This window comes from Salmo salar, chromosome 03 (genome assembly GCF_965601325.2).
Source record: "Salmo salar chromosome 03, fSalSal1, whole genome shotgun sequence".
In the NCBI taxonomy this organism is placed as follows: Eukaryota; Metazoa; Chordata; class Actinopteri; order Salmoniformes; family Salmonidae; genus Salmo; species Salmo salar.
The window spans coordinates 22,954,161-22,968,821 of NC_138293.1; the positions used below are offsets into that span (position 1 = coordinate 22,954,161).

The following is a 14,661-nucleotide window of genomic DNA, read 5'->3' on the forward strand; positions in this document are numbered from 1 at the left end:
ATTCTAACAAACTCCAAGCATTGATTATGCAAGAATGGGCTGCCATCAGTCAGGATGTGGCCCAGAAGTTAATTGACACCATGCCAGGGCAGATTGCAGAGGTCTTGAAAGAAGGGTCAACACTGCAAATATTGACTCTTTGCATCAACTTCATGTAATTGTCAGTAAAAGCCTTTGACACTTATGAAATTCTTGTAATTATACTTCAGTATTCCATAGTAACATCTGACAAAAATATCTAAAGCCCCTGAAACAGCAAACTTTGTGGAAATTAATATTTGTGTCATTCTCTAAACTTTTGGCCACGACTGTACATTAAGCTCTGTGAGTTATCTTCCTGTAGTACAGTTAGCAACTTGGCAGTTACTATAGGACAGTATAGGAGCACTAATGGAGAACTGCATTTTAAACACTAAATTACATTTGGTTTGTGGTAACATAATTCATTTGGATTACCAAAAGCTTTGTTTTTTATTAGTCTCACTATTAATGCTAAATGCATAAAAACAAGCTTTTTATTTACCACCCCAATGCTGTTTATCACTCCTATTTAGACCAATGAACCACTTGCTTCATTTTCACCCACCCATCCATCTCTGTCTCTCCTACCCTCTCTCTCCCCCCTCTCCCTCCAGGTTCTTTCTCTTTTTCTATTTCACTCTCGCTCTCTCTTTCTCTCTCTCTACATATATTTATCTACCTCGCTCTCTCTCTTTTTATATATATTCATATATATATATATATCAAAAGGCTTATTTCTGTGGTCTGCAGACAAATGACTCTGCTTCAACATTACCAGCCACAGATTCTGGCACTGTGTTCTAGCTTTGTCTTAGAAACACACTTTCTGTGTCCCAAATGGAACCATACTTCCTGTTGGTTTGCATCATGGTTTTTGTTGTATTTTACCAGTGCTTAGCCTTACACACAGCTATTGGTGCTCTTAATAATAGCCTATTATACGGCTGGACACAATGATCTCACATTAAGCCTCAGTTGTCTGGAGACATTATTGGGACATTATTCAGACCCAGCCATAGAGGGAGCAGCCAATGGGCACGCAAGTTCCTAGAATACAGCCCTATAAAACAGGATTCATGTTGAATTAAAGAATACATGACAACCACAAAGGCTTTGGCTGCGTCCCAAATGGCACCCTATTCCCTTTATAGTGTACCACTATTGATCATAGTACATAGGGCTCCGGTCAAAGTAGTGCACTATAAAGGGATTGGGGTGCCATTTGGGATACAGCCAGAGTCTGTTCTCGATGGCCGTTGCTAAACAGAGCCACTAAAGCATCGAGACATAAAGGGCATAGGTTACTGGCAATAGTTTTTCCTCACTAAAACCAAACTCTTTCTTTATGATCTTTTATAAGTTACATTACGGCACAATGTTTTATCAGCTTCTTGTTTGGTTAGATTAGTCCACATAGAGTGAGATGTCGTCTTGCTTTTGTGAGAAGCCAACAGCGGTGAAGTCCCCAGTGTAGAAGACAACTACCACCTTGAGAGTATCGACAATGAACAACGTTGCTTGTTACTGTACATACACTGTGGAACTTCTGAAGTAGTATTTCGGCTACATTCACAGTGATTATTTCATCCCAATCTTCTAAGCCTATGCTTTTCTAAAATAATATACTTTAGCTACAATATATACTGTAATTGTTGTCCTTGTTCTAATTATATACAGTATATATTGTTTAGTGAAATATACATTCCACAGACTCATTTCATTTGTCCCGCAATAAACCTGAAATCTGGGAGTTTGTCGTGCCAGGTCTTCCAACATGTCTGTCCTGCACTGTGTGTTTTGCAGATGTCCACACAGAGGCTGTGCAGGCTGCTCTTGCCAAACAGAGGGAGCGTGGTAAGATGGCAGTACCCATGCCCTCCAAGCGCCGCTCCCTGGTCGTGCAGTCCTCCATGGATGCCTACACTCCCCCAGGTGAGGAACATATAGGACACCAAGGTAATCATAGCAGCCTGGGACTGCTCCACTGCACTGTGTATGTGTGTGGCGTGTGTGTACGCCTGAATATTGATGTAGGGTGACATTGTCCCTGGTCGTGATCTTGGGTCAGTTTTGTATTTTCCCCACTTATGGTTTAGGTTAGGGGGATCGGGGGAGCGGAAACTGATCCTAGATCTGTACCTAGGGGAAACTTCACCCCGGAGGCGTGAATATGCCTCCAGGCTGTCTCTGTCCCTGCCCCTCCCCCTCACTAACTCACTTATGCAGTGTCACCAATGTGTATGTTTAATCTGATGTCTAGTCAATCAGGAAGAGTAGAAAAGTATACACTGAATACACAAAACATTAGGAAAACCTGCTCTTTCCATGACAGACTGACCAGGTGAAAACTATGATCCCTTATTGATGTCACTTGTTAAATCCACTTCAATCAGTGTAGATGAAGAGGAGGGGACAGGTTACAGAATGATTTTGAAGCCTTGAGACAGTTAAGACATGGATTGTGTATGTGTGCAGCTTAATATTAGGAAGGTGTTGCTCATACTCAGTGTATGTGTGTTGGTCTTTTCAATCAGCCTGGGTTGGAAATACATAAATTTATCACAAATCCGTTGTTGAAGAGTATCTACGTTATTTCTTGACTGGATGTAATTACAACCAAATGAGTCAATATGAAAGAGTAATTGACGTTAATGTATGATTAAGTTGTTTCCTCTTGATATTGTGCATATAGAAATACTTTTTTAGGGTAGCACCCGTTTACATACAACAGCAATTTAACGCTTCAGTTCAGTAGTATTTTACCACTAGAGTTGACGGCACTCCAGAGACGTTATAGATAAAACGTTCCCAGTCTCTCAATGACAGGAGCAGATGATTTAAGGGCAGAAAGAAGCTAGAACTGACATGATGTGATAGATGACCAGGGGAGTGGTTCGCTCGACTTGAAGCTGTTGCTCATGCTGACTAAAAACAGTTGATTGATGAGCGGCCATTTTGACCTTCTATAGGATAATTATGATTGGCATCAATTTCAGTCACCTCTTTCAGACCCTTGGCGAAAATAAGAGCTGAACTACAGACTTCAGTTGCATCTCAAATTATAGCCTATTCCCTATATAGTGCACTACTTTTGACCAGGGCTCCGGAGGGCGCATAGTGCACTAAATAGAGAATAGGGGACTCTTTTGCTCTATCACTCTTATACTCAGCTTATAGAAGGAGTATATGGTTAATAATACTAGCAAGTTAGATGCTAGAGCTAATTTCTCCCTTTGCCGTATCCCACTAACCAACATCTGGCTGTGTGCTAAGTCACTGACAACAGCAATAAGGTGTTGACATCATCGCATGTCTTGTACTGTATAGCTATAGTAATGTAACACGGCATACCCCCACCCAGCCAGGGGTTTATGGAGTGGAGAGTGTCTTTATGAGAGAGAGCTGTGTTAGGGAGTGAACAGAGCTGTGTTATGGAGTGGCGTGGGCAGAGGTGTGTGTGTGTGACAGCGATATGAGACCATCTTATTTGCATTAGTGCTGAAAGCTGGGAGTGAGGCTTCTACAGGGATTCATTTACTGAACACACACACGATTGACTTCCATTTAGGAATCGCCACAAGCACATTTTCACATGATTCCAAATGAGCAGGGCAGGCACAGTTCTTATAAGGAAGCACAATTCTTTTAGGCAGAGCGAACAGCCCCTTGAGGGAGAATGAACAGTGACAGAGCGCTGCCGTTGTTTGTGCCTGACTGCCTGCGAGGGTAGGGGGCATTTGGGAAAAAGTCCCACACACACCCATCATACCAAGCAAGGCAAGCAGCAGTATTCCACTGGAGCACACTATTCATCCACAACCTGCCAACTCTAATATGGACTCCACTCTTTATTTGTTTTCTTGTCTGTCTTTGTAAGTAATTAGTATGGCGCTTTTTTTGTACATGTCTGTGTCCCAAAATAGCTCCCTATTCCCTATATAGTGCACTAGTTTTGACCAGCTTGTCAAAAGCCATTGCCTCTATTCCCATCTAAGTGTGTGTGTGTGTGTGTGTGTGTGTGTGTGTGTGTGTGTGTGTGTGTGTGTGTGTGTGTGTGTGTGTGTGTGTGTGTGTGTGTGTGTGTGTGTGTGTGTGTGTGTGTGTGTGTGTGTGTGTGTGTGTGTGTGTGTGTGTACACAGTATCACAACACCTTATCAGCCTCAGCAAAAGAAGCATAATCAAAGTAATTAACATTGAAGGCGCACAGGACCAGCGAATCAAATGCTGACGTCCAACACTGTATTAAGACCATACTGTATACATGAGTCGTTTTTTTTTCAAAACAGGATGCCATATAGGATATACACACACACTCCTATCTGTCCCAGTGTCAACAACATAGGAGAGCCCAGGTGTGAGCTCTGCTGACTGACAGCTGTCAACAATGGGACTGACACTGCATACTGACCAACACCTCTGGCCTATCAGGCAGCACTCTACATAGCGCTGGCCAATCAGACAGTGCTCTATGTGGCAAAATGCAAATGGCCAATGGCAGGGTAGAGCTGCCAGTGTTGTTGTCGTAGTCTACCCCCTTTTGGCTTAATTTCACTGGCTGCAGCAGACATCCCTGTGGGCGGATGGAGAGGGAGAGCAGATGAAACCCCAGTGGCCTGCAGCGTGTTGGAGCCATAGAGATCCTATAATTCGTATGTAATTCTATAGTTTGAGCTAGCATACAGTATGCTGCAGGCTGGAGGAGACCTCCCTCAGCCCAGCAAAAGTTACCGTCTCTCTCACTGCTGTCACTGGGAAAGACAGTGGGCATATTAGAGCAATCTATAATAGCATTTTTCTCAAACATTTACTGTGTAGGTTTAGTCTGGCCAAGAAAAGACAAACTTATATTTTATGTCCACTCATAAAACACATTAAGTAAATTTACACCTTTTACAAAGTTAGTCCATGCAGAATTTTATTTTTATTTAGAAAAGGTCAATAATGTTTCAGGTTTGAGGCCACTGTATCTCTCTCTCTCTCTCTCTCTCTCTCTCTCTCTCTCTCTCTCTCTCTCTCTCTCTCTCTCTCTCTCTCACTCACTCACTCACTCACTCACTCATGTTGTTTATCTCTCTCAGTAGCTCGTTCTGAAATGAGTCGTCATGATCCCTGCACTTTCTCCATTTGTTCCCTTCATCCCTCAGACAGACATCCCCCCCTCCCTTGGCCCGGCCCACAGGCAGACAGCCCTGTCCTGACACAGTATGCAAAACATATGCAAAATAGGCACACAAAGAATCACACTCACTAATCCCTAGACTGAGCCACTACGACAGACTAGAGCTAAAAACATCCCTGGGTGAGGAGTTGTGATATTAACAGAACAGAGTGGATGATCTAACAGTGACTATGTCTGTGTGTTGCAGTGGATTTGGGTGCATGGCAGTGAATCAGCCTAATGGTGAGAGGTTCTGGGGCTGTGGGTTCTGTAGGGGGCAGTAGGGTTCTGTAGGGGGCAGTAGAGTTATGTAGGGCAGTAGGGGGCTGTAGGGTTCTGTAGGGCAGTAGAGGACAGTAGGGGGCTGTAGGGTTCTGTAGAGCAGTAGGGGGCTGTAGGGTTCTGTAGAGCAGTAGAGGACAGTAGGTGGCTGTAGGGTTCTGTAGGGCAGTAGGGGGCTGTAGGGTTCTGTAGGGCTGTAGGGTTCTGTAGAGCAGTAGAGGGCTGTAGGGTTCTGTAGAGCAGTAGAGGACAGTAGGTGGCTGTAGGGTTCTGTAGGGCAGTAGGGTTCTGTAGGGCAGTAGGGGGCTGTAGGGGGCTGTAGGGTTCTGTAGGGTTCTGTAGGGCAGTAGGGGGCTGTAGGGTTCTGTAGGGGGCTGTAGGTTTCTGTAGGGCAGTAGGAGCTGTAGGGTTCTGTAGGGGGCTGTAGGGTTCTGTAGGGCAGTAGGGGGCTGTAGGGTTCTGTAGGGCAGTAGGGGGCTGTAGGGGCTGTAATGTTCCTACAGTCTGACTCTGATACTGTGGAAGGAAGCCATTCTCCCCCTCATTGTCAGGATCAGGCGTCTGTCAACTCTCTGATTGGCATGCCTTCTGTGGACACACCTGTAGCCACTGTATAGGTGGGGAGGAGGGGAATAGGAAAGAGGATACCGAGACAGTTAAACAACTGAATGCATTCAACCCAAATGTGTCTTCCGCATTTAATCCAACCCCTCTGAATCAGGTGTGGAGGGGGTATGTGAGGGGGGAGGGGACATCCCCTCAGGGCTGTGACAGAGTTTAGTCTCTATTTGTTGTGCAAATGTCCGACAGTGACATGCAGGTGTGTGTGTGTGTGTGTGTGTGTGTGTGTGTGTGTGTGTGTGTGTGTGTGTGTGTGTGTGTGTGTGTGTGTGTGTGTGTGTGTGTGTGTGTGTGTGTGTGTGTGTGTGTGTGTGTGTGTGTGTGTGTGTGTGTGTGTGTGTGTGTGTGCGCGTGTGCGCGTATGTATGTATGTATGTCTGTTCATGTGTGTGTTTCCCTGCTGTCATAAACCCTCTCTTCCTCTCTGCTCCACTCCCCCTCTCTCCAGACACGTCGTCAGGCTCGGAGGAAGAGGGCTCCATGCAGGGTGAGGGCACGCCCACCTCCAGCCAGGGCAGCATCAACATGGAGAACTGGATCAGCCGAGCCATCCACGGCTCCACCACCTCCTCCACCACCTCCTCCTCCTCCACGCAGAGCGGAGGGAGCGGGGCGGCCAGCCGGCTATCAGACGTCATGGGCCAGACACACCTCGGTAAGTCAGGTAAACAAACCCACCCTTCAACTATACCCTTACTTACCTACTTGTATCTACCTCTGTGTGTTAGGGTATGTTTCTCTTACTTACAGTGCCTGCAGAAAGTATTCATACCCTTTGATTTATTCCTAATTTTTAAAACTTGAATTGAAAATGGATCAAATGTATTTATTTGCTCACCCATCTACACACAATAATCCATAATGACAAAGTGAAAACATGTTTTTAGAAATGTTTGCAAATTTATTGAAAATGAAATACAGAAATATCTCATTTACATAAGTATTCACACCAATACATGTTGGAATCACATTTGGCAGCGATTACTGCTGTGAGTCTTTCTGGGTAAGTCTAAGAGCTTTTCACACTTGGATTGTACAATATTTGCACATTTATTCTTTAAACATTCCAGGTTTTCTTCTCAGATTTTGCCTTTGCTTAGCTCTATTCCGTTTATTTTTATCCTACAAAAATCCATAGCATACCCATAAAATGATGCAGCCACCCCCATGCTTGTAAATATGAAGAGTGGTACTCAGTGATGTGTTGGATTTGCCCCAAACAAAAACGCTTTATATTCTGGACATAAAGTTAATTTCTTTACTTTAGTGCCTTATTGTGAGCAGGATGCATGTTTTGGAATATTTGTATTCTGTACAGGCTTCCTTCTTTTCACTGTCATTTAGGTTAGTATTGTAGAGTAACTACAATGTAGTTGAGCCATACTCAGTTATGTCCTATCACAGCCATTCAACTCTGTAACTGTTTTAAAGTCACAATTGGCCTCATGGTGAAATCCCTGAGCGGTTTCCTTCCTCTCCGGCAACTGAGTTAGGAACGACACCTGTATCTTTGTAGTGACTGGGTGTAACACCATCCAAAGTGTAATTAATAACTTCACCATGCTCAAAGGGATATTGAAATGTCAGCTTTTTTTTTTTACCCATCTACCAATAGGTGCTCTTCTTTGCGAGACATTGGAAAATCTCCCTGGTCTTTGTGGTTGAATCTGTGTTTGAAATTCACTGCTCGACTGAGGAACCTTACAGATAATTGTATGTGTGGTGTACAAAGACGAGGTAGTCATTCAAAAATCATGTTAAACACTATTATTGCCCACAGTGTGTCCATGCAACTTATGTGACTTGTTAAGCAATTTTTTTTGCCATAACAAAGGGGTTGAATATTTATTGACTCAAGACATTTCAGCTTTTAATTTTTAAGTAATTTGTAAACATTTCTAAAAAACATAATTCCATTTTCACATTATGGGGTATTGTGTGTAGGCCAGTGACACAAAATCTCAATTTAATAAATAAAAATTCAGGCTGTAACATGACAAAATGTGGAAAAGGTATCCCTGTTGTTGGCGTTCTCTATCAACACCCCCACGGTATGCATGTGTGCACGTGTGTGTGTGTGTGTGTGTATTTATGTGTGTGTGCTGCTGACATCACCCCTCACCTATCCTGTACCTCCCTTTAATGTTCCAACCCCTAAGGCATGCACACAACACTAGCCTGCAATGCTTCCTGTGTGGAAATATTAGCTTTCTTTTTACTTGCATGCAGCCCATCCTCCTCACGAAGAGAAGCTCTCACTTTTGTTTATCTTCTTATACCGTACTTAGTTAACCCCTTAGTTGTAGTCACTGCATAATACATGTCAATTGAAGGACAAAAATAACAGAACAACCATACTTAGAACAGCTATGACCATGAACTGCTGTTCTCCAATGTTGTCTGTGTAAACTGTTCTAGTGGCTAGTCTGTTTTCATGCTGCTGACACAAGTTTGATGGCTACCAGAGACAAAGCACAGAACAGACACCACACGGAGGCTCCCGTCAGGTAGACACAGCTAGCAGACAGTCTGAAGTAAAGCACAGTGGTGGGAGTAGACACCGCTAGTATACAACTGCTGATTGGCTTCTACTCAGTGAAGAGACATTTAAAACACTGAGATGTGATGTTTATCTGGTGTTTGTGCCAGTCCCTCCTTCCTGCCACCATTACTTTTAAATGGGGACACTTTGAAGCAGCACTGGAGGAACTGGGAACTCGTGCTGTGGTAGATGTAGACTTTCACTGAACTAGGAAATGTGATATCATGTATCAGTTATTAGGTATAGGTGACATGTAATGGAACACCACTTACAGTCCTGATGTGTACTATGTGATGTGTACTATGACAGCCTGTCAGTAAGACAGTTAAAAGAGTTAGTCAATCAATCACTAGATTATTTTGGCAATCTATCAATCAAAACACTTGTCAACATCCAGTCATTCTGATAGTTAGATTTAATTCCATCAAACTGTATAGTTGTGTATTAGTAACTTTATGAGTAACTCTCTAAATCCTTGGTTTTCAGAGGTGTTTCCATGACAATCAAATAGCATTTTGTTGTCACAACATAGCATGATGTCTGTGTGTCTCTCTCTGCTAGGTGTGTATTTCAGAGGAGGATATCCTTTCCTGTGTGTGTGAAGGTTACAGATCTGTTTTCCCTCTTGGCTCCCATTAGAGGCCAAAACAAACCAGCTCCCGAGTGTGTGTGTTGGCTTTTTAAAAGGCTAAAGAAAAAGCATTTTCCTTTTTCCCTTCATCCCCTCTCCCTCTCTCCCTTCCCATCAGTGTGGTTCTGCCTGCCCGGGTAGATAAGTTGCTTTTCTCCATACCCCTCGTCACCACCCTCATCTATGGATGTGTCTTAAATTGCACCCTATTTCATATATAGTTCACTACTTTTGACCAAAGCCGTGTAAACTATAAAGTCAATAGAGTGCCATTTGAAACACAGATTATATTTCCCCTCCATATGGCTGATGCCTCCTGCAGAGAGACCCTGCAGAGTGTCTTCCCTCCATCTGGCTACAGTAGTGACTTGGTTTGGCCCTGTGTGGTTGCCGTAGTCTGGATTTAAGGTTCTGGTTTTCCCCTCCTCACACACAGGGCCCATTGCTCACCTCTCTCTGAAGAGGAAAACTAGGAAGGCCCCAGCTCTCCTGGGCACACCAGCCCCAGTCACAGTAGAGAATGGGAACTCAGGTCCTGGTCCTGTGGTGAGGCGGTCCTGTGAGTTTGGATCAGGTGGATCGGAGCTCGTCTGGCAGCAGCCCCCCCTGGAGAAGCAGGGTCAGTATCCCACTATCCCAGACTGTGCAGGGGGGCAGTCAACCCCTCCCTGCCCTGCTCTAGCCGCTGCCCCGCACCCATTTGCTTTCTGATGATCAAGTGTGGCGTTCAATGTCAAAGTGGTGTCTTGCTCTAGCTACAGTTGTGTGAAAAGCTGGGAGAAGTGATGCTAACCCATGGATAGCTTTGGCTAATGAGTACTGTGATCGTATGAATCTGAGTGTGTGGAGTACCCCTTTGTGAATGAGAGCCACGGTGATGATGGAAAATCAACATCAATATTGCAGGAAACCGGTAAGGTCTAGAATACAGTTTTGGTTGCTTTCATGGCTGTGAAATATTCATTGATCTAATGGTGAGAAATATATGTATTTATTTGCTGGGCAAGATAAGAGACTGCATGTTCAAGAATGCTTTTTGTCTTTGACATAAAGCAGATGGATGGTTGCTCCAGTTATGTGGAGGTGGTGCTTGTTGCAATGTATGTTCTGTTTGATTTTAGACATTCCCTGCTCTCCCAATCTCTGAGTTTTTTATTGGGTAGTCGGGAGGGTACACTTTGAATCTGAACTTTAGGCAGGTGCCACACTGTTTTAAGTAGTCTGTTTAAAATGCCCTTTGAGTTGTACTTTTCAGTGCCAAAACTCTGCTCGATGCTTAAAGAACCCACTGAACCAGCATTGAAGAATGCCTTGATTGAACCCATCCATTATTCCAACAGTCGCTATTTGGCGGGGAGAGTGAATTAGTGAAATGAGTTATCCCTCCGTATGTAACAACTAGAGAAAAGAAAAGGATTCTAGAATCCCCCAGGTGGAAGTAGATGAATGTTCTAAAAACAAAGGCCTGGTCCAGACTATAATCAACCATTGATCAACGTCTGAGAACACCACAGCAACCATTAACATCATTCTGGAAGGGGTTCCCATTCCTAATGGAATCACGTTTTGCGCTCTATGGTTGCGTTCTACATTGCAGACGATGCACCTTTCCATGCATTTTGAAATATGGCATGCGTCTGCAATGTAGTCAGCCTGGAACGCAGCCTATGTGACGACTCATAGATTCCATTGCAGTTCAGCATTTCTTTCTCCGCCTGCCATAGTGTACTGTAGTCTAGCTGTCACTGGATTCCCTATAGCTCGTTATTGTTTCTATAGGTGTTGAGCTATAAAAGGAGAGGGGGGCAAGTCAATATTAGGAAGGTGTTTTGTACACTGTTTATAATCCACAAATAACACCCTATTCCCTATATAGTCCGCTATATAGCGCTGGTCAAAAGTAGTGGAATAGGGTTCCATTTGGGAAACATCCTTAATCTCTCAGTGCCTGCTTAGTACTGCTGGCCAGTGTCTGTCTGTTCACTCTGGCTTAGGTAAACAGATGTTATGTACAAAGAGCACCCCTTCCTATATCATTAGCATGCTTAAGCTGCTGGTAGGAAATGCAATATCAGTATGTCTGGAGAAAGCATTCTGGCAGTGTCTAGACTTGACAGTTCATCCAGCTTTTGGCATTGAGTTCTGATCATGGAATTCCAAAAGCGTCATGCATCTACACCTACATTTAAATGTGTCTATTGTGTCCGGATTCCCTATTCCCGCGCTATATTCAAATGCCAGTGTGCAAACAGTGAAATAGGCAAAATAACACAACAACAATGGCAGTTGCTAACTACTGTAGCTAACTAGCCAGCTAACCTCTGTAGCTAGCAAGCAACGCTAAAGGGATTGCAAACGGGTTAGCATAACTCTAGCCAAACAAAAACATGTTTTTCTTAATATTAGCTAGCAGGCTAGCATTTATGAGGCCAGCAAACATATTCCTCACACAATAGGAACGTATTTTCTCCAACGTTATAATGAAAAGATGCATCTCGTCTCAAAACACAAGTTTTCTGGAGACTTGTGAGGGGAGTGCTGATGACGTCCCCACTGTGTGCGCTTTTAGTAGCCTGATTGCATCCAGACTGAGGAGAAATCCACACACAATGCAATCCTGACCACCTCTTGAAGTGGTCAGCCAGATCTGAACACAATCCGACAACTTTTCAATGCTATCTTCGTATTCTGATAGCAGAAGTCGCATGTAAGTGTCAATAACCTCTGTTATTTCAGCTGGTAGCTAACTAGTCTAGCGTTGTCTCAGTCTCACTCAGTCATGGAGAAGCATTTCTCTTTTTCTCGCTGTCTCCCCCCCCCCCCCTCTCTCTCTCTCTCTCTCTCTCTCTCTCTCTCTCTCTCTCTCTCTCTCTCTCTCTCTCTCTCTCTCTCTCTCTCTCTCTCCACACATTACTTTCTGGCACATTAGCACCATGTGTTTTAGTGATGTGTTTATTTAGCCCGTCTGCCATTTTTTTTCTCCCCAATTTCGTGATATCCAATTGGTAGTTAGTCTTGTCCCATCGCTGCAACTCCCGTGCGGTCTCGGGAGAGGTGAAGGTTGAGAGCCATGCATCCTCCGAAACACGTCCCTGCCAAGCCGCACCAATGTGTCGGAGGAAACACCGTACAAGTGGCGACCATAGTCAGCATGCATGCGCCCAGGCCCGCCACAAGAGTCGCTACAGTGCGATGGGACAAGGACATCCTGGCTGGCCAAACCCTCCCCTAACCCAGATGACGCTGGGCCAATTGGGTGCCGCCTCATGTGTCTCCCAGTCGCAGCCAGCTGCGACACAGCCCGGGATCGACCCAGGGTCTGTAGTGACACAGTGCTTTAAACCGCTGCGCCACCCGGGAGGCAATTTCGGCAGTTTTGAAGCAGTCAGAGAGTGGGAGACTGAGAAGGGGAGGGAGAGAAAGGGAGGGATATGGGGAGGGAGGGCAGGAAAGGGGGGGAGAGTGTAAAGAGAGAAAGGAAGAGGCTAAGTAATGTTGTCCTTGGTCTAACATTGTCAATGCGAGTCTTGTTTAACCTAGTGGAGCGCTTTCCCTCTCTCATTTATCTCTTTATCTAACCTCACACGGACACTGGTGGTAAGAATATATCTGCGTCCCAAATGGCATCCTATTCCCTATATAGTGCACTAGTTTTGAACAGAGCCCTATGGGAATTGATGGAAGGTGATGACACATTCTTTGTCCATAAATAAATAAAGTTAAATCAGCTTTGGGAAGCTCTTTTCATAAAGGTATAAGTGCTCAATAGTGCACTAAATAGGGACACACCATAGGCATCTTCATCTAACATGATGAATTATCACTGAAAGGAAGATTACTCATAGCAGACAGTATGATGGTCTATGAAGGATATTGCTCTCACATACTTGTGGTTACCGGCCCTTATAGATGAGTGCTATGGCTAGCTAGTACCGGTGTTTGATCCACTTTAGCTTATGTATGGTCCTTGACTGGGGCTCTAGTGTTTTACAGTGGAAAGCTGAGAGATTGAGCCGGAGCACTAGGAATGTAAAAGAAAGACAGTGAAGGAAGTTCCTTGTGGTTTCTCTTCACAAATTGTGTCTGGAATGATTTCACACGCTCATCCACTTCAATCAGAATCTAAATCTAGCAGGGGGAAAAAGTAACGGCTGATGCTTTTTGACATTGTCCAGGCGGTATGATGGAAAGAAAATGGCAATTCACGGCACGATTAGACTTTCAAAAACGTCTGGCACTTCAAAGAATCTGAAAAGTGATACATGTCGAGTGGGAGATGGAGAGTAAAAATGATTTATTTTTTACAGTGAATTTAAGGATAGATGTCACATGTGGGATGTTTCAGAGAGAGGGAGAGGCGGAAGTGTTGCATCAATGATGTAATGTTGAAGCATTTTGGGGGAATGATGTTATGACCAGGGGATTGAAGAGGGAGCGGTAATGATTACAAACATAGTTTCATGAAGTGCATCAAATCTCCTGCAGCTCCAGTGCTGGGGCAATCTTGGATTGGTACATATCTTTTTGGACAAGAATATAACTTGTAAATGCTTTAATGATCATGAGCTTAGTTCAATTTGCTTACCCCATTGGAACCCAAACTATAAGCTTGTTTTACCCCGTCTCTCAGCTGTTTACCAAAAACCTAGCGGGTGGCTGCTTTGTTTTGTTGTTCTAATCCCATATTTCCCCTTTTATCACAATCTGACTGAGAGGCCTGGGGACATGCAAGTGTCAGCTTGGACACCTTAATTCACAGCATTAGTTTATTTGACACGGTTGTCATAGATATTTGTATATGTTACAGTGTGCTCCCACACATTCAACCTCACACACGTAGCAGAGATGTATGGGAAGCTAAAGGCCTAGTTCACAAATGTAACATTGCCAAAATATTTGGAAAGGGTATAGGGATACCTAGTCAGTTCCACAACTGAATGTTTTCAACCAAAATGTGTCTTCCGCATTTAACCCAACCTCTCTGAATCAGAGAGGTGCGGAGGGCTGCCTTAATTAACGTCCACATCATCGGCGCCCGGGGAGCAGTTGTTGTTGGGGGTTGGGGGTTAACTGCCTTTCGGTTACTGGCCCAAGCGGTCATCTATCATCTTAGATAAAGTTAAGATTATATTTTCATAAAGATGAAAATAGTTTTTGGGTGGTTGCAGAGTTACATCCCTTGTGGAGTGGATGGACTTCGGGTGTTTTCATACACCTCAAATCTGAGTTCAAAGGAAAACTAGCAAGAGGGGTCCTTGAATGAAAATGAGGAGACATGAAACACTTTTCTGTATGATTTTAAAACAGATCAATTGATATGGGCTGAGGTCTAAACCCAGCACAGCAGCATATCAATCACTCTCCTTCCTCAGATCGACTTTTACTGGAGTTAACCATTGTCTATG

The 14,661-nt window shown here is 44.0% G+C and overlaps 1 protein-coding gene across 11 annotated transcripts in view; it reads left to right on the plus strand.

Moving 5' to 3' along the window:
- dip2ca (disco-interacting protein 2 homolog Ca) overlaps nt 1–14,661 on the plus strand; it is a 236,232-nt gene that overhangs the window by 139,218 nt on the left and 82,353 nt on the right. For 5 of the 11 annotated variants that reach the window (XM_082973357.1, XM_082973359.1, XM_082973358.1 and 2 more), the window contains 3 exons: nt 1,825–1,977; nt 6,532–6,747; nt 9,693–9,875. In XM_082973357.1, the coding sequence (XP_082829483.1) occupies nt 1,825–1,977; nt 6,532–6,747; nt 9,693–9,875 (552 nt within the window). The remainder of the gene's footprint in view (nt 1–1,824; nt 1,978–6,531; nt 6,748–9,692; nt 9,876–14,661) is intronic. The other 6 variants (XM_014190736.3, XM_082973362.1, XM_082973363.1 and 3 more) reach the window with 5 other exon arrangements.